The sequence below is a fragment of the Megachile rotundata genome, chromosome 15 (genome assembly GCF_050947335.1).
Source record: "Megachile rotundata isolate GNS110a chromosome 15, iyMegRotu1, whole genome shotgun sequence".
NCBI lineage: Eukaryota > Metazoa > Arthropoda > Insecta > Hymenoptera > Megachilidae > Megachile > Megachile rotundata.
This window is the reverse complement of record NC_134997.1, coordinates 9,861,175-9,889,153: the sequence shown is the minus strand read 5'-3', so window position 1 is coordinate 9,889,153 and position 27,979 is coordinate 9,861,175. Positions and strand designations below refer to the sequence as shown.

Sequence of the window (27,979 nt, the reverse complement as noted above, 5' to 3'; positions counted from 1 at the left end):
TGTAAATACTATTTTATTATTTATTAAAAACATTAATAAGTATCATTTAATTAAATTAAATATTGATCTTGTAAATATTATATTAATTTTTATTAAAGACATTAATAAATATCATTTAATTAAATTAAATATTTATCTTGTAAATACTATTTCAATGTTTATTAAAAACATCAATAAATATCATTTAATTAAATTAAATATTGATCTTGTAAATATTATACATTACCAATGTCATTAGATTAAACTGATTTCAATTTGCAATTTTAAAATTAAAATTAAAAAAAACTATATAGGTTCGAGGACATCATTTTAGGAATACCCTGTACTCGTCTAATCTTAAGTCCAGTAAAATAATTGCAATCTCATCTAGCTTTTATTGACTTCTAAAATAAAAATTAATAACTCATTACAAATTAATTGATTTATTATTCATATATGTTTCATCGTTTGTATCAGTTTATATTGCCTCTGTTCATCGTAAACGTTGCACTGTATGAATAAACCGTTCAACAGGAAGGAATCAATATGTAAACGATGGTCGATAATGAACTGAAACACCTGTTCTATAAACAAATGACTTAAAGGATTGTTAATGCAAATATTGTTGTCTATTTAAAATACCGATAATATATTTACAAAATTGAAAGTGGGAACGTGTACACGAAAAATGTTCATAGATTTTTATTCGCGAAACACAATCGCTAATAAATTAATTGAAATTAATAATCTTATTAGCCTCGTTACAATAAGTTTCGTGACAATTTCTATTTCAATAATGCGTCGACATAATCTTAAACTTTGTTATTCGAAATTACCGTTCGCGTCGCTCTGCAAGTAAAAAGTATAATGTTATTATAGGGCGATATATTGAGTGGGATTTATATTGAATGCATGCAAAAATTTTAATCTCTAGATTTTTAAACTTTTATATTCTTGGATTTCAAGATTTATAAATTTTTATATTTTTAGATCTCAAGATTTATAAATTTTAATGTTCTTAAATCTCAAGATTTCTAAATTTTTACATCCCTAGATCTTAAGATTTTTAAACTTTTATATTCTTGGATTCCAAGATTTCTAAACTTTTAAATCCCTAGATCTCAAGATTTCTAAACCTTTATATCCCTAGATCTCAAGATTTCTAAGCTTTTATATCCCTAGATTTCAAGATTTCTAAACCTTTATATCTCTAGGTCTCAAGAACTCTAAACGTTTATATCCCTAGATCTCTGAATTCCTATACTCTTAAATCCCCAGATCTCTAGATTTCTTTATCCCCAAATTTCTATAATTCCAATAACCTTACAAGTCCTCCTCCAATATTTCCATAACTTTCAGTATTTCCATAACCTCAATTATCTACTACTTTATTACCGACCGTCGGTAACATAGCAAAGGCGGGAATTCGACTGAATTTAAACGAGAGACTAAAACTTTTGCATACTAGTAACGATTCAGAAGATTTTAATTTACCAAAAATTTAAAGAAATCAAGGTTCTGTGGTTTGCTGCCTTGTTCATCCTCCTCGTTCCTTAGCATCAGTACAATTTTCGGTATTTCGTTTTTCTCGTTGTTCAAATTTTCTATCATGTCCTGCACGTCGTGTTTCGTTTTGCCACCGTCGATGTCCTCGTTGTTCTGATCTCTGTCGATGACAGTACAAATTATTATACTCATTACAAACACTGATAAATGAACAAAACAACTGAAAAATTTGCAAAATAAAATTGTAAATATAAAATGCAAAACAGCAGCTAAGTACATTATTAACTTCTTTCATTTCTCATGAGATTTCTGACATTTTTAAATAAATTAGAATTGATACCGATCGCAACCCACGAGATGGCGCATGAGCCAAGGTGTTTAGAAGAGCAGCAGTTTACATAGTCAACCGAATAATACTAAATTGATATAATATTTTAACTTTCTTCATCTGTTTGAGTATTGCGGCAGTGATTAGTTCTGACCGACGCGAATAAATCATGAGGCAAGGGTACCGATGCCAACCCACGAGTTGGCGCGCGAGGCTGATGTGTTTAGAAGAGCCACGGCAGTTTACATAGTCAACCGAATAATACTAAATTGATACAATATTTTAACTTTCTCCATCTGTTTTAGTATTGCAGCAGTGATTAGTTCTGACCGACGCGAATAAATCATGAGGCAAGGGTACCGATGCCAACCCACGAGTTGGCGCGTGAGTTGACGTGTTTAGAAGAGCGGCAATTGGTCGGAATAGAAAAATGGACGCCACACGTATTTTCGGCGGTGCAATTGGCTCACGGTCGGTACATTAGGCCAAAAACAAGGACAGACGAAAGTGAGATAGTGCTTCCCAACAGTTGTCATTATTCTTATTAGCCGAAGTGGAAGTCTGGGAGCTTCTTTACACGCGCCAACTCTTGGGATGAGTACTATAAGTGAATTAACTTAAGTTTGCGTTTTATATTTATTGATATCCCTTGATACTTCTTATGACTAGAAAAATGAAATTATATTGTATTGTAAATGAGAATTATACACATATATTATTTTACATATAATTTATATTTGTATTGTTACTACTTACCCAATAAGTTCATTAGTAATACGAGTATTGACATCATCGTCGTTCAAATGTTCTGGATAATTCAACTTCACTTTAAAAAGCCTGTCCCATCTTCCTTTGTATTTATTAGACATCAATGGCCGACCAATTAAACGTGATATTAAATGCTCTTTCGTAAGTAACGGTACTCCTTGTTGCATGTCGTTCATTCCTTTTAAGGGTAACACGTATCCGTTGTTATGGCCTCCACTTCGTTTACCATGTGCTGTAATTATGAAATAATGTGTCACTACTCTGTCAATCAAATTAAATACTAAATTTCAGCGAAACACTGCTTTTAAGTTGCATCTACATGACAATATTTGACCCTATACGTAAGACATTGTTAATGAACAATTAATGTTTAATATTTCATTTAGAACAGTATATAGAGCGTTTCAAAAATAATGAATCAAAATTTCTAATTTTATTTTCAATCTATTTTTAAAATTATAAAATTACTAAATCTTCTGTCAGTCATTTTTTAAGTAAATCAAAATAATAATTATTATAAATTTTGTAACAGCAAGAGAATAACTTGTTATTAAAAAAATAAACTTGTTATTAGAAACTCATCACACTCATCTTCATAAAAAATTAAAAAGCCTAAAGTAATAATAAAAAATAAAAAAAAATGTTAGAATGATATACTGCTATTATCTGTTTAATTACAGATTTGTATAAAAATGTGAAAACGTACCTCCCCAACATGAATGTCCATAGCTCAGGCAAGAACCTGAAACAACGAGTGCGAACATACGTGAAGACCGCGTATTTTTATTTAAGTCTACTGAATGAAAACTAAGGTGGGCGATTTCAGTCTCATTAGGGTTTCCTAAAATAATACCAATACGTGGTTGCGCGGTGAATTGGGTTAATTAAAAATTCTAAGGATTCGCAAGAAAAAGAATTCCTCGCGATACTCCAGAAAATATGGAGTATGCCTCTGAAATGAAATATTATGTAGAGATTAATTTTCCACATCCGCGTGATATCGCATTCCGATCAAATTATTAAATACAAATACTGACAAAGGCTTTTATTTGTACTCGGTGACATATGCAAACAGTCGAATAACATTCAGGATTTATATATTTATTCAATTTATTCGAAAGAAGAATGCAACTCTTTTAATTGATAAGGGATGAAAGAGTATTCTTCTTTTTTTCAATTTTTTGTCTTTCTTGTCTCTAGGTATTCTTTAGTTAGATATTCTTGAATTATTTTACGTTAGATTTCCTTATTTGTGCAATCAAAAAAATAATTTCAAGTGTATAAAATTAAAAACAATAAATATATAAATATGTAAGAATTATTTTAAGAAAGAAATATTTTCAGAAAGAATTATGTGTGCATAAATAAACAGATAATTGTGAAAATAGTGCGCAGAGGGAGAATGACGTCTTCAAGCAACTTTGTGAGGGTGAACAAAATGGCGGACGTCAGATCGTCCATTTTAAATATGCTGTTGAATTGACTAGGTGACAAAGACAGCGATTGCTTTTCTGTTTCAACGTCGATGACGGTCCATTTTCTTTTCTCCTTGCATCTATGCAAGTGAAGCTATTCTTTTTATTCAGGTTCGCGAAGGAAGACTGAAATGTGCAGTGTATGAACGTATATGGGATGCTATATTCTCAATATTTTTTTCGTTGAACTTGTAATTTGATATTTGGTGCTTTGGAAATTTGGGAAGGGTGGAATTTAGAAATTTGGGGAGTTAGGAGTTTGGAAATTTTTTCATTTTTGAACTTGGGGATTAGGGGAATTGGGGATTTTAGTGATTTGGAAATTTAGATGGGTGGACACTTAGAAATTTGGGGATATGGGAATTTGGGGATGTGGGAATTGGGGGATATGGGAATTGGGAATGTGGGAATTTGGGGATGTGGGAATTGGGGGATGTGGGAATTTGGGAATGTGGGAATTTGGGGATGTGGGAATTGGGGGATGTGGGAATTGGGGGATGTGGCAATTTGGGGATGTGGGAATTGGGGGATGTGGGAATTTGGGAATGTGGGAATTTGGGGATGTGGAAATTGGGCGATGTGGGAATTTGGGAATGTGGGAATTCGGGGATGTGGGAATTGGGCGATGTGGAAATTTGGGAATGTGGGAATTGGGGGATGTGGGAATTTGGGGACGTGGGAATTGGGGGATGTGGGCATTGGGGGATGTGGGAATTGGGGGATGTGGGAATTTGGGGATATGGGAATTTGGGGACGTGGAAATTGGGGAATGTGGGAATTTGGGAATATAGGAATCTGGAGATTTAGGAATTTGGGGATGTGAGAATTTGGAGTTTTATGAATTCGAAAAATTTAGAAATTTAAAAATGCAAAAAAGTAAAAATTTGCAAATTCAAAAGTTCAAAAATTTCCACATCCAAGATTTCAAAAATTTGCAAATTTAAAAGTACCTAAATTTCCAAATCTGAAACCTTGCCTACAAAGTCTACAAAAAGAAAAAGAAAATCCCTATTTTCCCTCCTAAATTCTCGCACTCCACAAAATTCTACCAAACATCCTTCAAAAACCAAGGAATTCAATTCTAAAAATGTGATCCGTATTTTTTTTTCACAAAACAATTCTTGTGTAATAAATTGTTTGTTCATGTAACAAAATGAAATATGCAACAGCTATAAGAGATAGAACGTAAACCGTTGTGGTAACAAAACCGCGGGTTTGAAGGATAAGCTGCAACAGGTTACTACCACATAACTGCCAGAAAGCGTAAACTTGTTAATCTTATAGTTCGTATAGTTTGTGTACGAGGATTTTAGGTATACAATTAAAATTGAATGCATTTGATGGAAACAAGGATCGCTGGTCCATGGATAATTCAGTTAATGTATCACAAACTTTCTTGTTATTGTTCGGGATGGACCTCCTTAAGCTTGCCTTTAGAAGCTTCTATTTTGCGTAAAATAACAGTGTTTTATTCAAATAATACTTCAAGAATTATTCACAATTATTGAAATTATTATTTATATATTTAAAATTATTGGTTTTGTTTTTGATTATACAAAGGTGGGTTGATAATTGTTTTTCATATTTTTTAATATCTGTTTTTTTTTTATAATAAACATTTTTTGTGTTATATTATTTATTTATTTTATTTGTTTTGTTTTATTTATTTTATTTAGTTTTTTTAATTTACTTAGTTTATTTAGTTTTTTTTTAGTTTATTTAGTTTATTTAATTTGTTTATTTTTTTTATTTTTTTTTTATTTTTTTTTAGTTTACTTAGCTTATTTAGTTTTTTTAGTTTATTTAGTTTATTTAATTTGTTTAGTTCTTTTAGCTTATTTAGTTTATCTAGTTTATTTAGTTTATTTAGTTTATCTAGTTTATCTAGTTTATCTAGTTTATCTAGTTTATTTAGTTTATTTAGTTTTTCTAGTTTCTTTAGTTAACTTAGTTTATTTAGTTTATTCAGTTTATTCAGTTTATTTAGTTTATTTAGTTTATATAGTTTATATAGTTTATTTATTACGTTTATTTGTAAATGATAAATAAATAAATAATTTTGATAAATAATCATTATTATATAATTTTTTATACACTAACATAATATTTTTTTTCTTAAATTGTTTATTTGAAATAATTTTGTTAAAATTCTCTACTCAAAGTCAGTTCATAATTATTTATAATATTTATATTAAATTAAAAAGTTTATAAAAAAATTTGTACAATAAAGGTAATTTTAATAACGAAATATTATTTTAACGAAAGACATTTCATTTTCAGTGAAACTGTTCCGCATTATACAGTATTCAAATAATGAACCTTGAAATTTGCATAATCACAATTTAAATATTTTAAATCGTAGCAATCAATAGTAAAATGTTGTCCAATTTTTAGTTATGCGGATAATTTGAATTGTAGAGCATGGTTTTGTCACAGAAGAAAGAACAAAAAGACATTTTCTATAGAAATATAAAAAATTGTATTTATTATTAAATAAATTATACAAATTTTCTATTAAAGTCAAGCTAAATATTTGAACTTGCAAATCGAAATTGCAAATTGAATTTTAACAACAAATTACAAATAGGAAAATTTATTAAATTCTGTTGATCAAATATATTATTAAAATTTTCAATTAACATCAAGTTAAAAATTTGCAGAAATCACAAACAAAAATTTCAGCAACAAATAACAACTACAAAAGATTAAAAAACGTTCTTGACAATTAAACTTCAGTAAAAATCTCATTAGACTTCCCAATGTCTTCACCTAACCTTTCAACTTCAATAACAGTTCTCTCTCGCTATATCGCCGCCACTTTTCAGAAATTCTTTTATTAAAGTTGCGCGTTCTATGATGCTCTTAATGAGTTTATTAACGGACGTAATTACCTTCGGTCGGGAAAGGGGATTAATTTTGCGAATGTTATCCTTATTTGTTTATACCGTGATATAATGTCAGGTGTCAGTGAATTCTCATTTAATTAACCCCCTTCTGATCCATAAATAAAATCCGCGGGATACCTGTATTTTTTTCGCTTATTGCGCTGGTATAACACTATCTTTTATGAAATTACTATTAAATGTGTGCTGAATAATTTATTACGGAGCTTATTTAATTGTTTACTGGGAGAAGAGTCATTTTGCATTTTTTATTGCGCAGTTAGAGCTTGTTAAAAAAAAAACAATGATTTTTATTTATTTTATATTAAAAATTATATTCATGTTAGATACAAAATTTATCAAATGTAAACAAATAAATAAATGTATGATAAATAAATAAATATTATTAAACAAATGAATAAATAAGTATTATGAAACAAATTAATATTAAACAAATACATAAATGAATATTATTACACAAATAAATAAATGAATATTGTTAAACAAATGAATAAATAAGTATTATGAAACAAATTAATATTAAACAAATACATAAATGAATATTATTACACAAATAAATAAATGAATATTGTTAAACAAATGAATATTCAACAAATAAATAAATGAATATTATTAAACAAATAAATATTAGACAAATAAATAAATATTAAGTTGAAACGATAAATATATGGCAAATTTAACTTAATACATCTTTCACGAAATTTTATTATTTAAATATTTTTAAAAAAGTTAAAAATGACTTATACAATATTGATAACGTGTATGTTAATTATTTTAGAATTGAAAAATTTCAGAAAATATTATTAATTATTACTGAACTGCACAAAATTTATCGCATGATTAAACTATCTAATAACAACAAATAAAATAAAATACAAAAAATCGATTTGAGTATCTACGAATATTTATCCCATAAAATAAGAAAATTTCACTATAAATGTTTATAATATAAGATGTGTCTATAGAATCTCCATACTGTTAGTAATGAAAGGGTTAAATCAAGCTGAATGGCAAGCACAACTGTTGCATGAATGTGAGACGACGCCTGCATACGTACGCAACCAAAAGTTTGGTAACATTCATCAATGTGCACGGAACTCTCTAAAGATGGAGAAACTTATTGATTGATTCGATAGTAGTTTTAATTATTTTCGAATGGACGATGAAGGTGTATACGTACCAGCTGCATAACCGATGAAGCAGAAAAGTATCATGAAGTTGCGTATGATGGTAGGTACTGAATTTTCAGAAGCGATCGCCATGTGACCAGTTTTTATCTGCATTGAACACATATGGAATTAGTTAGTACTTCATCAAGAATAATTATTATATATTTATAATTAATAATCAATTTTTACAATTTAATCCATTAGACGATGTACATGAAATGAAATATTTGTATTTGATGATACATTCAATAGTTATTTATAATTTGATGATGTTTTCCACGTGTGGAATTTCTACGCGTTGAATTATCACGCGCCGAATTTCTACGCGTTGAATTACCACGCGTCGAATTATCACGGGTCGAATTACTACGCGTAGAACTTACACAGATCGAATTACCACGCGTAGAACTTCCACAGATCAAATTACTACGGATCGAATTACTACGCGCCAGAATTCCACGCGTCGAGCTACCACGGATCAAATTACCACGGATCGAATTACTATGCGTTGAATTACCACGCGTCGAATTACCACGGGTCGAATTACCACGCGTAGAACTTCCACAGATCGAATTACCACGCGTCAAATTACAGCGGATCGAATTACTACGCGACAGAATTCCACGCGTCGAGTAACCACGGATCAAGTTTCTACGCGGCGAATTACTACGCGTCGATCTACCACGGATCGAATTACTACGCGTCGAAATTCCATGCGTCGAATTACCACGGATCGAATTACTACGCGTAGAACTACCACGGGTCGAATTACCACGCGTGGAATTCCTACGCGTCGAATTACCATGCGTTGAATTACCACGCGTTGAATTACTACGCGTAGAATTACGACGAGTGGGATTACTACGTGTAGAATTACGATGAGTGGAATTCCTACGCGTTGAATTGCAATGCGCCGAATTCCTACGCGTGGAATTGCGACGAATGGAATTCCTATGCGTTGAACTGCAATGCGCCGAATTCCTACGCGTGGAATTGCGACGAATGGAGTTCCTATGCGTTGGACTGCAATGCGCCGAATTCCTACGCGTGGAATTGCGACGAATGCAATTCCTATGCGTGGAATTGCGACGAATGGAATTCCTATGCGTTGAACTGCAATGCGCCGAATTCCTACGCGTGGAATTGCGACGAATGGAATTCCTATGCGTTGAACTGCAATGCGCCGAATTCCTATGCGTTGAACTGCAATGCGCCGAATTCCTACGCGTGGAATTGCGACGAATGGAATTCCTATGCGTTGAACTGCAATGCGCCGAATTCCTATGCGTGGAATTGCGACGAATGGAATTCCTACGCGTGGAATTGCGACGAATGGAATTCCTATGCGTTGAACTGCAATGCGCCGAATTCCTACGCGTGAAATTACAACGAATGGAACTCCTACGCGTTAAATTACCACGCGGGGAATTACAACGAATGGAATTACCGCGCGTTGAATTACCAAGCGTGGAATTACGATGCGTGGAATAACGACGCACCAAATTAGAACGTAAACCACCACTCAAACCAATAATCATTTGATTAATGATCACAAAGGAAAGTATCAACAACGATATATCGAAATGAAATGAAATATTAGTAAAAGTTTAAGTACAAAATAAATGCACATTTGTATGCTTAAATTATGTCAATAATCTACAATTACTCATTTGAAAGCAATCCTTCAAAACAGAATGAATTCGAATATTATATTTATAGGTTAGTTTCGACATAGTTGAGGTTAGGTTACGTAGGTGAATTCAAATGTCAACCTACATGTCCACTCTAATAATCAATAATCACGAAGAGAATTTACTAATTAATTATCGAAATTTATCCAGCAAGTAATTATAAGAATTTATCGAACAATTTAATTAAAATTCACAAAGTATGCTATTAATAAATTAAACCTCCATAATAAAATCCTCATCGATTTTTAAAAATTGTAAACTCTTTGTTAATAAATAATCTGTTACAGTTCTGTGAAATTCAGTTTAATTACACATAAGTATCAAAAGAGAATAAGCAGTTGAAGAATTTTAACGAAAAAATTAACAACATACGTCATATAAACTCAACGAATGAATCCGCTGTAAACTTTTAACAATTATTGATTTTAATTTGAAGAACCGAGACACTTGATCAACAATTTCATTAAAGCGCATTCGGAATCCGTTTGTTTATTTTTCATATTAGAAAATGTTACAACAAAAACTCATTGATCTAGAAAGGTACATATTGTGTTTTAATTTTCTTCGTTATTTCTCGGCAACTATCTAAGTGTACAAATATCCGGGTGTTTAATATGAATGAACAGGAAATTGTAATATCGATGTAAATTAAAAATTCCGTACAAATTTATGCATAATAATAAACGGCGTGTAATGAAAAAGTGTAATATTCTGCATAAAACAAAAATTGCCATTAAAAAAGGGTTCAATGGTATTTTCAATCCACACTTTTATTAACTCATTCTTGAATCTTTCGAAGTTAAATGAAAAATCCTTGCTCCGATTTCCCAAGAACCTTTGATTTTTCAACTTCGCTTCGAATTTACCAGAACCGTGTAACAACGGAGAAGTTGCCACTCTAAAATCTGAAAGAAACTGGAAGAAAGTATCGGACACTTTGAACTTCGAAATCTGCTTAAACAAAGGCGATCGAGTTGCGAATAGACAAATTGAATTTGAATGAAAAAGCGGACGTCCATTTTCTTCAATGCTCCTTGATCTTCCGTGAAAGGAAAGATAAGCTAGTAAGCAGCTCGAAAATACGCTTTTCAGGAATCTCAATTGTCACGGATTTTTGTTCGCGTGCCGGACATACAAAGTCATACTCCATTCGAGAACAATCGATCAGCGTGTCGGAAAGATTTACATTTAATCGAGTCTAATTTTCATGTGAATAACGCGTAATGCGAATTGCGGGATGCGATTTTTATTGAAATTCAAAATTCTGCAAAGGGATCTGGCGAAGACGTTGAAAGGGGAGGATTGAAATTTAAAATTGTGCGGTAAGTTGGTTTTATAGAGGACTCTTGCTGTAGTGGTATATTCTTGGGGTAGTTTTAGGTACTTTGGGTAGCTTGGAGGTGTTTAATACTATTATCTTGAGTTATGTTGATAATGTAGTGGGTTATAAGACGGTATGTAGACGCAGAGTTGTGGTAGCAAGCGTGGAATTAGTAGGCGGTGAATTAATACGCGGGGAATTAGTATGAGCTGAATTATAGCGCGTGGAAATAGTAGGCGGTGAATTACCATGCGTGGAAGTAGTACGTGTTGAATTATGGCGCGTGGAATTAGAATGCGGTGAATTAGTACGCGTGGAACTCGTAGGAATGGGATTATGGCACGTGGAATAATTACCCATGGAATTACCACGCGTGGAATTAGTACACGTCGAATTACTACGCACTGAAATTCCACGCGTCGAATTTCTACGCGTAGAACTTCCACAGATCGAATTACCACGGATCGAATTACCACGTGTCGAGTTATTACGCGTAGAACTTCCACGGATCGAATTACCACGCGTCGATTAACCACGGATCGAATTACTACGCGCCGCAATTCCACGCGTCGAATTACTACGGATCGAATTACCACGCGTTGAATTTCCATGGATCGAATTACTACGCGCCGCAGTTCCACGCGTCGAATTACCACGGATCGAATTACTACGCGTAGAACTATCACGAGTCGAATTACCACGTGTGGAATTCCTACGCGTTGAATTACCACGCGTCGAATTTCTACGCGTTGAATCACCACGCGTGGAATTACGATGGATGGAAGCCCTACACGTTGAATTACCACGCGTGGAATTACGATGAATGGAACTCCTACGCGTTGAATTACCACGCGTGGAATTAGGACGAGTGGAATTACTACGCGTTGAATTACCACGCGTGGAATTACAATGAATGAAACTCCTACGCGCTGAATTACCACGCGTCGAATTTCTACGCGTTTAATTACTACGCGTGGAATTACGACGAGTGGAACTCCTACGCGTTGAATTACCACGCGTGGAATTACAACGAATGGAACTCCTACGCGTTGAATTACTACGCGTGGAATTAGGACGAGTGGAATTATTACGCGTTGAATTACCACGCGTGGAATTACAACGAATGGAACTCCTACGCGTTGAATTACTACGCGTGGAATTAAACGAATGGAACTCCTACGCGTTGAGTTACCACGCGTGGAATTACGATGATTGGAACTCCCACGCGTTAAATTACCACGCGTGGTACTACAACGAATGGAATTACCGCGCGTTGAATTACCAAGCGTGGAATTACGACGCGTGGAATAACAACGCACCAAATTACAACGTAAACCACCACTCGAACCAATAATCATACGATTAGTGATCACAAAAGAAAGTATCAACAACTTCAGTTGAAACAAAGATAGAAGCATGATTTCAAAGGAGCAGCGGAATAAAAGTTCCGCAGATTATTCTTCGAAGGCAACAAAAACAACACGCAATCAACAACTGCATACATAATTCCCGTATTCGAGAGAACTCTATTCTGTACATTTAAAAGCAAACTTCTATAAAAATATCGATTATTCAAGCGAAGCTTGGACACTCACTCAAGCGTAGATCAACAAGTCAATTTAAATGAACAAATGAATTTTCAATAAAATCTGAAGGAAAACTTCCGGATATTTTTCCCGTTATGTCTTTCAATATTGATTGAATGATTCCATCGGTTGGCTTGGGTTTTGTTTAAAACGCGGGAACAACATCTATGCGATTATAAACATATTTTTTCGTTAGAACAATTGTTTTTAAATAATTATTTCATAATATATGTTGACAAAATTGTTGTATGTAAAATGCAATTTTATTTGCAATTATTGTTCTGGTTTTTTAATTTGTTATTTTATGACATGACTAGTTTTTCTTGCAAATTTTTTGTCAAATTTTTTTTATTTGAAAATTAGGAATTTGGAATGTTAGAAAAATTGTTAAGTAGGGTGTTTGGACATTTAGAAATTTTGAGGTTAAATTTGTTTAACTTGGAAAATTAAGAAGACAATTGGAGTGTTTTGAAATTTGAGGATTTAAAAATTTTGAAAATTAGGAAATTTGGAATTTTGAAGATTGAGAAGTTTGATGGTATCGAGATGTAAATTTTGAATTCGAACATTCAGAAATTTGGAAACTCTTGAAATCTCAACGATTTTAAATTTCGAAATTTCCAACTCAGAATTTTGACAATTTATAAATTTTAAAATTTAAATATATGAAATTTTGGAATTTTGCAATTTTAAAATATTGAAATTTTGAGAATTTGAAACTTTAAAATAATTGAACTTCCCTTAAAAAGCCACAAGAATCTAACCTTAAATCACAAAAATCCAAAAGCTACAATTTCTATCACAATTTCAAAAAACCTTCCTCAACCATCTACCAATACTCTCAAACTAATTTCACGGAACAAAAAATCCACCTAATTTAAATATTTGCATATTTAATATTACTCCATAAATTCCCAATAAAATCTAAAGAAAAATGTCACTATTATAAAATAATTTGTTAACGTGTATCACCTTCGACTCGAAAGCGGAAAATGGTAGTCCACTCGTTCTATATGGCACTGATTCACGAAAAACTGAGAGTTCCACGCTCGATTCTACGAGGATCCCGATCGAAGAAGTTGTCGGGTAAACTCAAAGGCAGGAAGTGGTGCGATCAGGGCTTTTATAGACCTGTCTCGTATATGGTGGAGTATGGTGGTGCATGGTGGTGGGGCAACTTTACAGCGCATCTTCCGAATGCGCACCTGCGTTGGCGGATTCCTCCAGGATCAGATAGAAGAAACGTGTGTGCGATTTTAGAAATCAGAGTCGCTTCTCTTAATTTATATCGGATTTCTTCGAACAATATCTTTCTTTATACCATTCAAATTTTAGTGGATAAATGTATTTGTAAACTGGTACAATTATCACATTATTTATTGGTTCATAAATAACGATACTGTTATAATTTCGTAACATACTTACTGTAATTGTAAGAAATGATTTAAGTAATTGTCTTGTGAGAAACAATAAAAATAACTTAAATATCAATAATCATTTTTAATAATCAAAAGTAAATTAAATAATTTATTTAATAGTTTAAATAACTGTTCAGTGAGAAACAATTTTAGTAATCAATTAATTTGAATGATTTTGTGGCACTGAAACAATTGAAAGAATCAGTTAAATTATTTAAATAATTGTATAATAAAAAACAGTTTAAATAATTGTATTGTAAGAAGCAATTTAAATAATTATATAGCAGTATGAAATATAAATGTTCGTCAGTTTTTATAATTACAAGCAATTGAGTATTGATATTTCGAATTAAGAGATTAATATGGAGGAACAATATTTTAATATATATTTTTTAATAAATTAATTTAATAGTTATAAATATGGATGAAAATTTATTAGAGTTATTCACAATTTTCATATACTTTATTAGCGATTTTAATCTTGATTTTATTATCGATTTATTTTAATATCGTTGCACAGTTCGGTCCGCCATTTTGATTACGGTACATCAACATGGCGGACGTAACGACACAAACAAGTTTTAAAATTGTACATCTAAAAATAACAGTTTTCTTGAATTTTTTTTTCATTATTTCTGTTGTATTAACAACGTAGTTTTATTATATTAATAACAGAGTATTAAATTAATAATAAAGTAAGTAATTCATGTATTAATAGCGTGTTACCCAAGCTAAAGTCAGTTACTTGAATACAGGCGAGTTTGTAAATGTACAATTGAAAAGATAATGACGTCAAGCTCTCATAAAATATTCACGAAGGTCTTTCACGTACGAATTTCAAGAAGTTCATTCATACGAATCGCAGAAACGAGAATGTGTATAACATAGATTCGGTGAGACTGAAACATATAGGCCAGATGAAATTTAATTACGCGAACATGGTAGGCCTATCGCTCTTAAATTGTGCGTAATAAAGGAAAATTTCTATGAAACGTGTCAGATTTGATGAAACTACGAAAACCCTCCCGAATTAAATCGCTTAAGCCAAATTTCGAATAAATTTATCTGATGTTATTTTATTATTCATTCTTTGTCATTAAATTTGTGAAAGTGACGTTTCAATGAAAAAATTAATTCTGACAAGTTTTAAGAATTTACAAGAAATGACTGCTGTGACAATTTTTAGTAATTTGCAATAAATGACTGCTGGGAATTTTTAATAATTTGCAAGAAATGACTGCTGACAATTTTTAATAATTTGCAAGAAAATGGCTTCTGACAATTTTTAATAATTTGCAAGAAATGACTGCTGACAATTTTTAATAATTTGCAAGAAATGACTGCTGTGACAATTTTTAATAATTTATCAAAAATGACTGCTGACAATATTTAATGATTTACAAAAAATGAATACTGACAATTTTTAATAATTTGCACAAAATGACTGCTAATAATTTTTATCAATTTACAAAAATTAATGCTGATAATTTTTAATAATTTATCAAAAATAACTGCTGACAATATTTAATAATTTACAAAAAATGTCTGCTGACAATTTTTAACAACTTACAAAAAATGAACACTGTGGCAATTTTTAATAATTTACACAAAATGACTGCTAATAATTTTTACCAATTTACCAAAAATTAATGCTGACAATTTTTACCAATTTACAGTTAATTCAAAAATTGTAATAAGTAAAAAATTAGAAGAATCTATCATGAAACCGTTGTTTTAATATGTACGACGCCTACTGGTATCGCTAATTATGATTTCTTGCTGGGACATTAAGACTGTCAGTAGGCGTTAGATATTACCAGCTATTAAAGATTGAATTCCCCACATGAATTATGTCTTCGCGCTAAAAATTATACAAAGCAGGTGCGCAGAATTTCGTCGTTACAGTAACCCTTTCGTTGCGAATCGATTAAAAATCAGGACTCGGAAACATAACCTCAACGGGGTGTTCAGGGAAATAATTCTTCAAACATTACTTTGATAAAGTTATGCACTATATTCATTGTTACAGTATAATTAAATCACTTAATTTGCATACCACGTTGTTGACTTTGCTGCCACTATCAGCTAATTAATTATCGATTAATTGCTACTTGTAGAATGTTTCAGTTATGGAACAAGTATTTATTTTCGTATCGAGTCTTGTCTTAATAAAATATTATTGCTGTTTTGTTATAACATAAACTTACTATAATAACATATAGTGTGTACTTAACATAATATACTATAGTAAAATAATTTTGTTATGTTACAAAGACAGGAATTTTCTGAAAGAAGTTTAATTATAAATTCATATAATTTCATGTTAAGTTAGCTTGTGTTAATAAAATATTATTGCTATTTTGTTATAACATAAACTTACTATAATAACATATAGCGTGTACTTAACATAATATACTATAGTAAAATAATTTTGTTATGTTACAAAGACAGGAATTTTCTGAAAGAAGTTTAATTATAAAGTCATTTAATTTCATGTTAAGTTAGCTTGTCTTAATAAAATATTATTGGTATTTTGTTATAACATAAACTTACTATAATAACATATAGCGTGTACTTAACATAACATACTATAATTAAATAATTTTGTTATAACGTTACAAAGTCACAAAGCTTCTAAAACAAATATAAAGTCATATAACTTGTCATTTTTATTAATATTCTACATATCTGTAAATTCACAATAATAAATAAAATAATGTTACAAAATAAAAAGATAAAAAAATTTCCGAAATAAAGAATAAAGAAAAGAGCAATACCAGTATAAAAAATTAATAATCATGCACGTGTAAAATTGACAATTAAACGTATCGAAATCGTAGCTCAGGGGTGAAATATTTGGTACAAAGAAATATTTGATCGGTCGAACGTAATTGTAAATTCATGCACCGTTTAATGTTAAATTAACATTTAAAATAATATAAATTATCGGCTAATGATAAAGGCAAATGCGATACAGAGAAAACGAATTGCGGTAATTCTCGTTGGTTGAAAGGCACTTTATTGGAGGAAGAGGGCAAGTGGTAAAGGTATTGTTTGACTCGGCCATGTGGCTCTAAGTAGTTACGACGATTCAGAGTCAGACCGCATGAACTAAAGTCGCATACCCGCACCTGGATCCTGTTATTTCGACTCGATATCATTGTACACGAACCATAAATCCTGCGTTATTAATATTTCATCTGGTTTTAGCCGGATACCGTCGTCTTCGTACTCGCTGCAATTTTACACGGGAAAATAATGGTGCCATTGAGTAATGGTACTGCTAATGACTATGTTATGCCACGTAATTTGATTCGTAGAATCGCCGGGTATGTTATAATTTTCTGTAACTTATTATATAATTCATTTTGGGTTTTTTATAAAATGTCGACGTTTATCATATTTTATGTAATTTTGTTAATTTTTACAATTTTATGTTACGTAATTTGATTTGTAGAAACTCAAGCTAATTATATTATAATTATTCCTGGATTATTATAACTGTACTTCATCCTAGTTTATTTTATAGTTAATTTTAGTTCATTCATAAAATATAGAAATGTATAAAATTTTGTCTCTCATTTTTGGCCAAAATAAATCATTTTGAGTGAAAGATTTTATGTCATGGATTAATCGAAAATTTGAAGAAATAATGAGGATACAATTTATGACATGAATTATGCATGATTGTAAAGCACTGAGAAATCTGAATAATGACAGGATGATTTTGGGACAACAAGGTAATTTTATGTACCAGAAATGAAATTGTTACGTGTAAGTAATAAAGAAGAATGTAATAACAACGATATATATTAACAAAAATATGATAGAATTTAAAAAATGACAGAATTAATAAAAGTGACGTATTTATATTTTTATTGACGTCATTTCTGGTGCATGTTTGGTTGAATAATTTTATTATTAAATAATATTGTGACGTTAAAAGCTAGTTTGCGATACAGTAGGTGTCAAAAATATTTGTATGTCCTTTAAAAAATATTTGTACATTCTCTAAAAAATATTTGAATTTTTTATTCTTTAAAGTAAAATAACTCTTAGAAGTTGAATTAAAAATTTTATGAGAGGTTACAATGGTATAAAATTTAAAGAATGATGTAGAGTACGAAATTCAATTCAAATTTCGCGCCGTTCGGTGACTAAAAGTTAGGTTAGGTTGTATCATCAACGATGAGTCACTCACATCAATTCTTTACATTAAAATATAAATAAAAATAGTAGAACTAGTATGACTATCTTTTATAATTCTAAAAAATGAGAATGTTTAAAAGAATAATATTCAAAAGTAAAAACTTATTTTACCTGTAAATAACAAATTGTTAAAAAAATATCTAAAAAAGTATCGTTAGTTACAAAACTTTTGAATGTAAAAACATAACAGTAAAAATATTTGGAAGTCAAAAAGCAACGTCATATTGACAAGAGGAACATATAAAATATTTCAACCATAGTAAAAATATGGAGATTCATGTACAAATTGTATCAGTTATTTTCACAGCATTTTTTCACACGAAAAAATTACAAAATTGTATTAAACAAATTCGAATGCTCTGTATCTACATATTAGTTTAAAAACAATTACAAAAAAATAAAGAAAGAATATTAAAATTAATATTATTTAATACGTGAAAAAATTATAGTAAATTAAATTTGTGTCTAAACTTGAGAACTAAATAAATTGCTATAGTATAAACGACAGTACATAAAATAAACCTAACCTAACCATAAAATGCTTCATAGCATAAATAAAATGCACCAGTAAATTAAATGTACACATAAAACATAATTGTCGTCAATTATTTACTAATACAAAATGGCGACTACCAAAAGATATAATGCAAAGTTGCAAAATGGAACCATAAGAGACTCTCATCACTCGAGTTACGTTGTCAACTGCGTTTTATCGTGGAACACAAGAGATTCATGATAGTCGTAAAACCTAAGTCATAAGAAGCAGCTTGACTTTTTTCCCTCAATTACTTTACCACGTCTAAACGACGCAATAACAATTGATCCTCTTCTAATTTCATTTAACTCTTTCGAAAGCACTTCAATTTTCGATGCAATTCTTGTGTCATTGGGGATGACTTTTGCAATCGGGGAATAGGAGCTAACCTTGTTATTAGATAAATTGATTCAATGAGGCTAATTGAATTGATCTGTAACTGAATTTATTGGGCATTTATAACTAAGGAATGAAGGAATTTTTTATTCTGTAATTTTGTTTGTACTTGAAATTATATTCGTGTATAAATTTATCAAACTAGTTAGAGTAATTATTAATTTAGTCACTGGTTTAATAAAAATTTATCAAATATTTCACAGTGATCAAATTAATAAAATTATTCAAATTGATTGTCAATTTAATTAATTATAAATTAATGAAGTTTCTCAAATTTTTTACTTTGAACAAATTAATAAAATTAATCAAATTGATTGCAAATTAACTATCAATAGAATTATTTATAAATTAATGAAATTTATCAAATTTTTTTACTTTTGTTAAATTAATAAAATTACAAAAATTAATTTTCAGTTTAACTACTCATAAATTAATGAAATTAATCAAATTGTTCTCATTGATCAAATTAATAAAATTACTCAAATTAATTATCAATTTAACTACTTATAAATTAAACAAATTAATTAAATTAATAAAATTAAATTACATACAAAGTAAACAAACTAATAATTCATTTAATTGATTAATAAAATGAATTTTAAAGGAAAAATTCATTACAATATATTATGAATTAGTATAATTATAATATAACGCAAGTTTGTTATTCAAGAAACAGTTATTTCTGTAATTTTAGGTTAGGCAGAATATTGCGAGATACTTTCTCTTCAGACATATTTCTCTCCTATTTCTAGGCTAATGGCGATAACAAGTACCATTCGTTTAGTCCGGAGATTGCAAAACGATAATTAGATATCCAACTTGAATCCATAAAATGAAACCGTACGAGTGCTTCCTTTACTGTCAAGCTTCTGTAACGAGCTCAAACTTGAAATTTATTTTCAGAACTTTCATGTTTTCCAAACTTTTTAATTTTTAAGTTGTCAAATCTCCAAATTCTCTAATTTCCAAAGTAAAATACTTCCAAATACATAATGCTCCAAATTCACAATCCCACATTTCCTTAAATTCCCTGAATACCAACTCCCATAACCTCAATTCTCGCATTTAATAGTAACGTAACCTAAGAGTAGCCTAACATGACATAACCTAATTTAAAATAACTGTAAATTAATAGTAAATTGAATAAAAAATAACCTAGATGAGTAGTAACTTCAGCTAATAGTTACCTAACCTAACCTAAATACGTAGTAACTTCAGTTAGTCGAAACCTAAGTTAGTAACCTAACCTAACTTACCATAACTTAACCTAACTTAAAATAAACCTAAATCAATACTAACCTAAATAAATAATAACCTAAATGACTAGTAACTTCAGTTAATTGTAACCTAAATAAATAATAATCTAAATGAGTAGTAACCTAACTTAGGAGTAACCTCACCTAATTTAAAATAAATCTAAATTAATAGTAACCCAACTTAAACCCTAAATTAGCACTAATCTAATAGTCACCTAACTAATACTAACCTAACCAAATAGTAACCTAACCCCACCCGAAATCTTCCAAAGATCCAAAAACGCCTGAAGCACAAGAAGCTTCGTCACAACAATTTGCCAAAGCATCAATTAGAGAAGAAGCGTTAAGTTTCGTCAGGAAACGAACACACTGTTCGACGAGGGCATCACAAGCCATTACACCGGCAACGTTCGATATGCATTTGCAATAAAAAAGGAAGACAAACGAGGCGCGTGAAATGTCGTAGCGCGTCAATCCCGGCCGTGGGCGACGCCACGATTTCGCGTCGTTGCTCTTTTATTTTTACAGATGTACGGGGTTAAATGGGTTCCTTCGTTCGTTTAACGTTCGAACCCTCCCCTGACGCAATGGCCAACAACGGGATACGTTTTGCATAAACGTCGAAATCGCTCGAAAATTGCCGGTTACACTACTACGTGTATGAATATTCAAGTTAACACGTGCCATTTAACGCGACGGGCATCGCCGGGGACATTTTTATCGTTACAAACTGATTTCTCGTTAGTTCTTGCTGAATTTTAAGCCGTGTTATCTTTGTTGCTGTTGGAATGGTGTATTTGAATGTTGTACTGGTTCTTGAATGGGGTGCAATTTTTGGGCGGGAATTTTTAGATTATTTCGGGGAATTTGGGAGATTGCGAGGTGATTCGGGGAATTGGGGATTTGGAAATTAGGGAATGTGGAAATTGGGGGTTGTGAATTCGGGGAATTATGGATTTGGAAATTAGGGAATTTGGAAATTGAGTAGTTGGGGATTTAGAAATTGGGGGCTGTGAATTTGGGGAATTATGGATTTGGAAATTGGGGGCTGTAAATTTGGGGAATTATGGATTTGGAAATTAGGGAATTTGGAAATTGGGTAATTGGGGATTTAGAAATTGGGGGCTGTGAATTTGGGAAATTATGGATTTGGAAATTAGGGAATTTGGAAATTTACGAGTTAGGGATTTGGAAATTGGGAGTTGCGAATTTGGGGAATTATGGATTTGGAAATTGAGTAGTTGGGGATTTAGAAATTGGGGGTTGTGAATTTGGGGAACTATAGATTTGGAAATTGGGGAATTTGGAAATTTAGTAGTTGGGGATTTAGAAATTGGGGGCTGTGAATTTGGGGAATTATGGATTTGGAAATTAGGGAATTTGGAAATTGGGTTATTGGGGATTTGGAAATTGGGAGCTGTGAATTTGGGGAACTGTAGATTTGGAAATTGAGAAGTTGGGGATTTAGAAATTGGGGGCTGTGAATTTGGGAAATTATGGATTTGGAAATTAGGGAATTTGGAAATTGAGTAGTTACGGATTTGGAAATTGGGAGTTGTGAATTTAGGGAACTATAGATTTGGAAATTAACTGTAGTTACTTATTCAGGTTATTATTTATTTAAGTTAATATCTATTTAGATATATTTTAAATTAGGTTAGGTTATACTAGGTTTGGAGGTTAGGTTACTACTCATTTAGGTTATTATTTATTTAGGTTACTATTAACTGAAATTACTAGTCATTAAGGTTATTGTTTATGTAGGTTAGTATTGATTTAGATTTATTTTGAGTTAGGTTATGGTAGGTAATGTTAGGTTAGGTTACTAACAAGTTAGGTTACTATTAACTGAGATTACTATACATTTAGATTATTATTTATTTAGATTACTACTAATTTAGATTTCCTTTAAATTAAATTATGTTTGGTTAGGTTAGGTTACTATTAATTTGGATTTACTTTAAATTAGGTTAGGTTATGTTACGTTACTACTGACGTACTTCTTGAAACTTCATTTTTTAATTTTGAAACATTATCCTTTAAATTTTAAAAATATACCGTCAAACATTACGTATTTCTTAAAATTTGATTCTTAAAAATTGTTGACCCTTGAAATTCCTGAAAATAATGTATTACAAGAGACGACCATAAATTGAGAGGACTCTATAAAATGTTTCGATTTGCTGTCAAATAAACCACTTTTAAATAATGGACGTTCGAAACTTTCTATAGAGTTATTGCTATGTGACAAAAATCTGAATTAAAAAGTGAGGTCGTAATAAAACCATTTCTCCATTTTCCGTAGAAACACGAATTTAATTTTATCAAAATCCATCAACGTTCTGATTCCATTTACGCAACCTTTTTATCGATACTTCAATCTTCAATTATTTCACTGCTATATTTAAACGTTGGAACACGGAAAAATATAAAATATGAACATTTCAAAACATTGACATTTTTATTTTCTTTTGCATCTACAATTTAATGATACATAATTTCATACTTATACGTTCTCTCATTCCTTTTATTAAATAAATAATTTCTAATGTTTTTTCAATTTTTGATGAAAGGTAAATTAGAGAAATAATTTATATTATATTTTATAAATAATTGTAGAAATTTATAATTAATGCAAGAGGTTCAAAATAAATTTTAATTTAAATATTTTATCTAATAAATTAAAATAAATGAATGTATGTTAAAATAAAGCTAAATTAGAGAAGTAAATTAAATTACAATTAATGAAAAAAGTGTAAAAGTTAATAATTATGAAAATATATTTAAATTGCATTTTCTGAATATAACGAGTTAATTTTTTTAACGAGTGAAATCTCACGCTGTGATTTAACAAAGTTAAATATCAAAAGCAAAGGAGAAAAGAAAGAAGTTGCTAGCATAAGCAATAAATGCGTATAAACTTTAATTATTCAGAAAGTTACGCTCGAAGTTTAAGGCTATTACGCATACACCATGGAACGACATATTTACGTCTTTTTCATTGTTCCCTTTTTTATTATATCGCCAGGTGAACTATCTTGCTTTATGAACGAAACAATTTTTATTAAAAAGGTCCACTAATACCTCGTTCATTTGCGGATAATTTTTTTAATTACAAGATCTACGAGTTTACAGATTTTGGTAATAAACTTTTCTTGGAAACTTTTATTTTATGTACGTTGTAAATGATTAAAATTACAGGGCTATAAAGTTGGACATTAACGCGTGTTCAAGATTTTCAGCGGAAGAAAATGAAAATGGAAACCAATATCGTGAGGTCAATAACCCACATGCTAAAAATAAGGGTGCAATAAAGGATACGCTTTCGGGAGTTAATGAACTGAGGGAGGAAGGTAAATCTTGGATAAAACACGATTCTCCTTTATTGAACTGCGGATAATTAATTGATAGTCAACTTGTAAATTATTGTAATTATTTATGTTTTATCAAAGAACGTTTTCAAGCTTTGAACATTGGACAAATTTTGAAATACATTCAGGGTGTAATAAAATTTTACTTGATTTAAATAATTAAATTAATTTTACAATTTATGGGAAATGGTTTAAAGCACAGGTTTGTTATATACTAGCTTAACTCACAGCGCCACTATTTTAGAACAGTAAGTAGTTTATCAAGTTTAAAAAGTTTCTCCCTATTTATTTATTTAATTGCATTCAATGATAATTGTGTAGATTTGTTAAAAAGTTTAACAATTTAAAAAATTGTATGTTAATAATGTGTTTAAAATTTTATATTAGCAAATTTACCATCAAACGGTAAAAGAATCCCATTTTTATTAACTGATGATTGTGCAGAGTTCTGTTTTATCTGCTCTATCTGTTTTACCTCTTAGCATTCTCTATATTGCCGACGAGAGGCAATATAGTCTGCAAAACTGTTCTGAACATATAATCCACATCTTCGGATCTGCAGAATGCATTATAAACATCATAGAATCAATATTAATAAATATATAACATATTAATTAATAAAATCAATATTAATTAAATAAAAAAAAAAATGGAATTGTGGCGCCATCTCTCCAGCGAACAGGGTGAACTACACACTTTTGAAACAGCAGTTTAATTAGTTCTCCTCTTCTGTCGCTAGATGGCGCCTCAGACAGAAACCAGGTTAACTAGAATTTGCCTACGAATGGTTAAAAATTGATAAGTACAGTCAAAACAATTGCAAGTTAATTGAACTTGCATTGCTATGTAATTCAATTCATTTTACAGGTAATTGAACTAATGAAATCAATTATATTAATTAAATTGCATAAAAGGACTATATACTTGGCGCCGTCTGGCGGCTGAGTGCCGAAAATAAAAAATTTATATTTCGGCACTTTGACGATGTAGTATGGTTTCTGAGGGATTTAGAAACAAATTTCTATTAGGGTTTGATGCGATTTGATGCCTAATAAAGCCAGAAAATCAATTTTTGTCGAATTCGGTTCAAAACGGTAGAGGTGGCGCCATCTAGCGGCGAGCGGCGGAACTACGAAAAATTAAAACCTCGATTTTCTCAAAGACTAGGGACTTTTCCGAAATTCTGAGATATACAAATTGTTCCTTGTCGCCTACGGAATCGGACGAAGGTAATTATAGCCTGCTAGGATAATTATTAAGGAAAATAGAAAAATAGCCCATTTCATGGACTAAAAAATTGGCGTCCATCTAGCGGTGAAAGTTGGAACTACAAAAATTTAAAAATGTTATTTTCTCGAAAATTAGCGAACTTTGAGTACTTCTGAGGCTCAGAAAGTGTTACCTGAACGCATTAGAATCAAAATAAAGCAATAAAAGTTTTCTGAAAGCTTTAATAAAGAAAATAAAAAAAATGTCATTTTATGGAGAAAATTTGTGGCGCCATCTAGCGGCGAAACTGCGAACTGAACTGAAAAAACGTATGTCCGTACACGCATTAAGGAAAAATATAAAAAGTAATACTCTGCAACTTTGACGACGTAGTGTGCTTCTTTAGACATTTTAAAGCAACTTTTGTTGAATAAATTATTCGTTTTTGTGCCTATTAAGCCCAGAAAATCAATTTTTATTTGACCTCTTTACTGTGTGTTCGGACATACGTTTTTTCAGTTTAGTTTGCAGTTTCGCCGCTAGATGGCGCCACAAATCTTCTCCATAAAATGACATTTTTTTTATTTTCTTTATTAAAGCTTTCAGAAAACTTTTATTGCTTTATTTTGATTCTAATGCGATCACGTAACAATTTCTGAGCCTCAGAAGTACTCAAAGTTCGCTAATTTTCGAGAAAATAGCATTTTTATATTTTTGTAGTTCCAACTTTCACCGCTAGATGGACGCCAATTTTTTAGTCCATGAAATGGGCTATTTTTCTATTTTCCTTAATAATTATCCTAGCAGGCTATAATTACCTTCGTTCGATTCCGTAGGCGACAGGGAACAATTTGTATATCTCAGAATTTCGGAAAAGTCCCCAGTTTTCGAGAAAATCGAGATTTCCTATTTTCGTAGTTCCAACTTTCACCGCTAGATGGACGCCAATTTTTTAGTCCATGAAATGGGCTATTTTCCTATTTTCCTTAATAATTATCCTAGCAGGCTATAATTACATTCGTTCGATTCCGTAGGCGACAAGGAACAATTTGTATATCTCAGAATTTCGGAAAAGTCCCTAGTTTTTGAGAAAATCGAGATTTTAATTTTTCGTAGTTCCGCCGCTTGTCGTTAAATGGCGCCACCTGTACCGTTTTGGGACCGAATTCGACAAAAATTGATTTCCTGGCTTTATTAGGCATCAAAACGCATCAAACCCTAATAAAAATTTGTTTCTGAATGCCTCAGGAACCATACTACGTCGTTAAAGTGCCGAAACACTCATTTTTTTTATTTTTTTTATATGCGTGTTCGGACCCTCATTTTTTCGCTCACCTTCGGCTTGCTCGCTCAATAAGTGCACGTTTTATATCATTTATTAAACTCACGTAATAGTCAAGATATTGTTAATAATAAATTTCAGAACATTCTTCTTAAAATTAAAGCGCGTTCAACTTTACCATCTCATGGAAGATAGAGTAGGGTTCTGTAAAGTGCGAAAAGAACTCTGCAAAAAGTGCTGTTAACGTCATCGAGAGTTGAATGTCCGAACTACAGAAAAATTGAAGTGAATATCATTATGTACAGTGTCAAAGTAATCTCTAAAATACCTAGCCTTACTGAAAATACCTAACCTCACCCTTAAATATCTAACCTTACCTCTAAATACCCAACCTTACCTACACATAACTTTTGAAAGGAAGCTCAGCTTAAAATTCTCATCAAACTTGAAGACTTCTTGCAGACAAAATCTTGACATTTAATTATAGTAATGTATACCTGAAAATAGTAAAAAATTATTACAAGTTAAGAATAATACTTTAATACAAGTGACACAATTGTAATCGTACTTGATACAATCACTAACTACAAAATAAAAAATAATTGCGAATTGTTAAAAATTTAACAGACGTGTACACTTATTAATTAAACTCGATTCAATGAAATCGACAATAAGCTCGAACAAAAGGCAAAATATTTACGACTTCCTTTTGACGAGTTCACGGTGGTTTGCGAACTGAAATTGGCGGTGCAATTTTTAGCGGGTTTCCCGTCGACACTACAAAAGGAGAACAAAGTGGATACTGATAACTTAAACGATTGCTTTTAAAGACGTACAAAGTCAAGTTGCATTTAATGTGTGAACATGAAACAGAGTTAAAAAGTGTAAATGAAATGTGGAAGTAATGAATGTGTCTTTTGAAACATTTAGGTTATAATTTTCTCAAGTGATATTTTATGTTATATTACATTCTCAAATATTATAAATATTATGTTCTAAAATACTATAAATATTATGTTGTATAATATTATAAATATTATGCTCTAAGATGTCATAAATATTACATTTTAAAATATTATAAATATTATATTCTGAAGTGTTATAAATATTAAATTCTAAAATATAAATATTTTAGTACCTTCAAGAATATAATTTCAACTATTACTCTCATACACAAATTTCCATAAAATTTTCATGAAGCACAGATTCTTAAATTATTTTCGATCACTTATTGATCGTAACTCGCTCGTCATTGATATTCCGCTCATACGATTTTTATAACCTCTTCAAATAGCTCCTAAAAGTTACGATCCCCTTATCGCATGGATTTCCAGATCGATTCTGCAAACTTAAGGTCCATTTAATTAAAAATACAATTAATAAAACCTCCTCCGATTTTCAATCTAATTTTCCTTTTTTTCAGGACATTGTCTTCGAAAGGTTAAGAAGAAGATATTCCTTTGATTCCATCTTGATGATGTCGTAAGAGACGTCACGGAAGATTGTACTTACAACCTCTTCGCGGTAAAAGCGACGGTATTAAGGTCGATTAATTCATTAAGCTGAGAAATTCATTA

The 27,979-nt window shown here is 30.9% G+C and overlaps 1 protein-coding gene across 2 annotated transcripts; it reads right to left on the bottom strand.

Moving 5' to 3' along the window:
• Positions 1-219: 219 nt before the first annotated feature.
• CCHa1 (neuropeptide CCHamide 1) lies at positions 220-27,667 on the bottom strand. Of its 2 annotated transcripts, XM_076540138.1 has the most exons (7): positions 27,541-27,667; positions 26,800-26,899; positions 8,140-8,236; positions 3,288-3,323; positions 2,570-2,813; positions 1,474-1,645; positions 220-828 (listed from the first exon to the last, which is right to left on the bottom strand). In XM_076540138.1, the coding sequence occupies exons 3-7, from the start codon at positions 8,219-8,221 to the stop codon at positions 802-804; spliced, it is 561 nt and encodes a 186-aa protein (XP_076396253.1). In that variant the 5' UTR covers positions 8,222-8,236; positions 26,800-26,899; positions 27,541-27,667; the 3' UTR covers positions 220-801. The 2 variants fall into 2 exon arrangements, with proteins under 2 accessions (XP_076396253.1, XP_012141487.2); XM_012286097.2 differs by lacking the exons at positions 26,800-26,899; positions 27,541-27,667 and adding an exon at positions 13,699-13,800 and having other exon boundaries at positions 221-828.
• Positions 27,668-27,979: the final 312 nt, after the last annotated feature.

Bases quoted from the DNA above. Each gene is read 5' to 3' on its own strand.
- CCHa1 (XM_076540138.1), bottom strand. From the start codon at position 8,221: ATGGCGATCGCTTCTGAAAATTCAGTACCTACCATCATACGCAACTTC. The intron at 2,814-3,287 runs GTACGTTTTCAC...TCATAATTACAG, and splicing joins TGGACATTCATGTTGGGGAG to CACATGGTAAACGAAGTGGA. The intron at 1,646-2,569 runs GTAAGTAGTAAC...TGTCATCGACAG, and splicing joins ATTACTAATGAACTTATTGG to AGATCAGAACAACGAGGACA.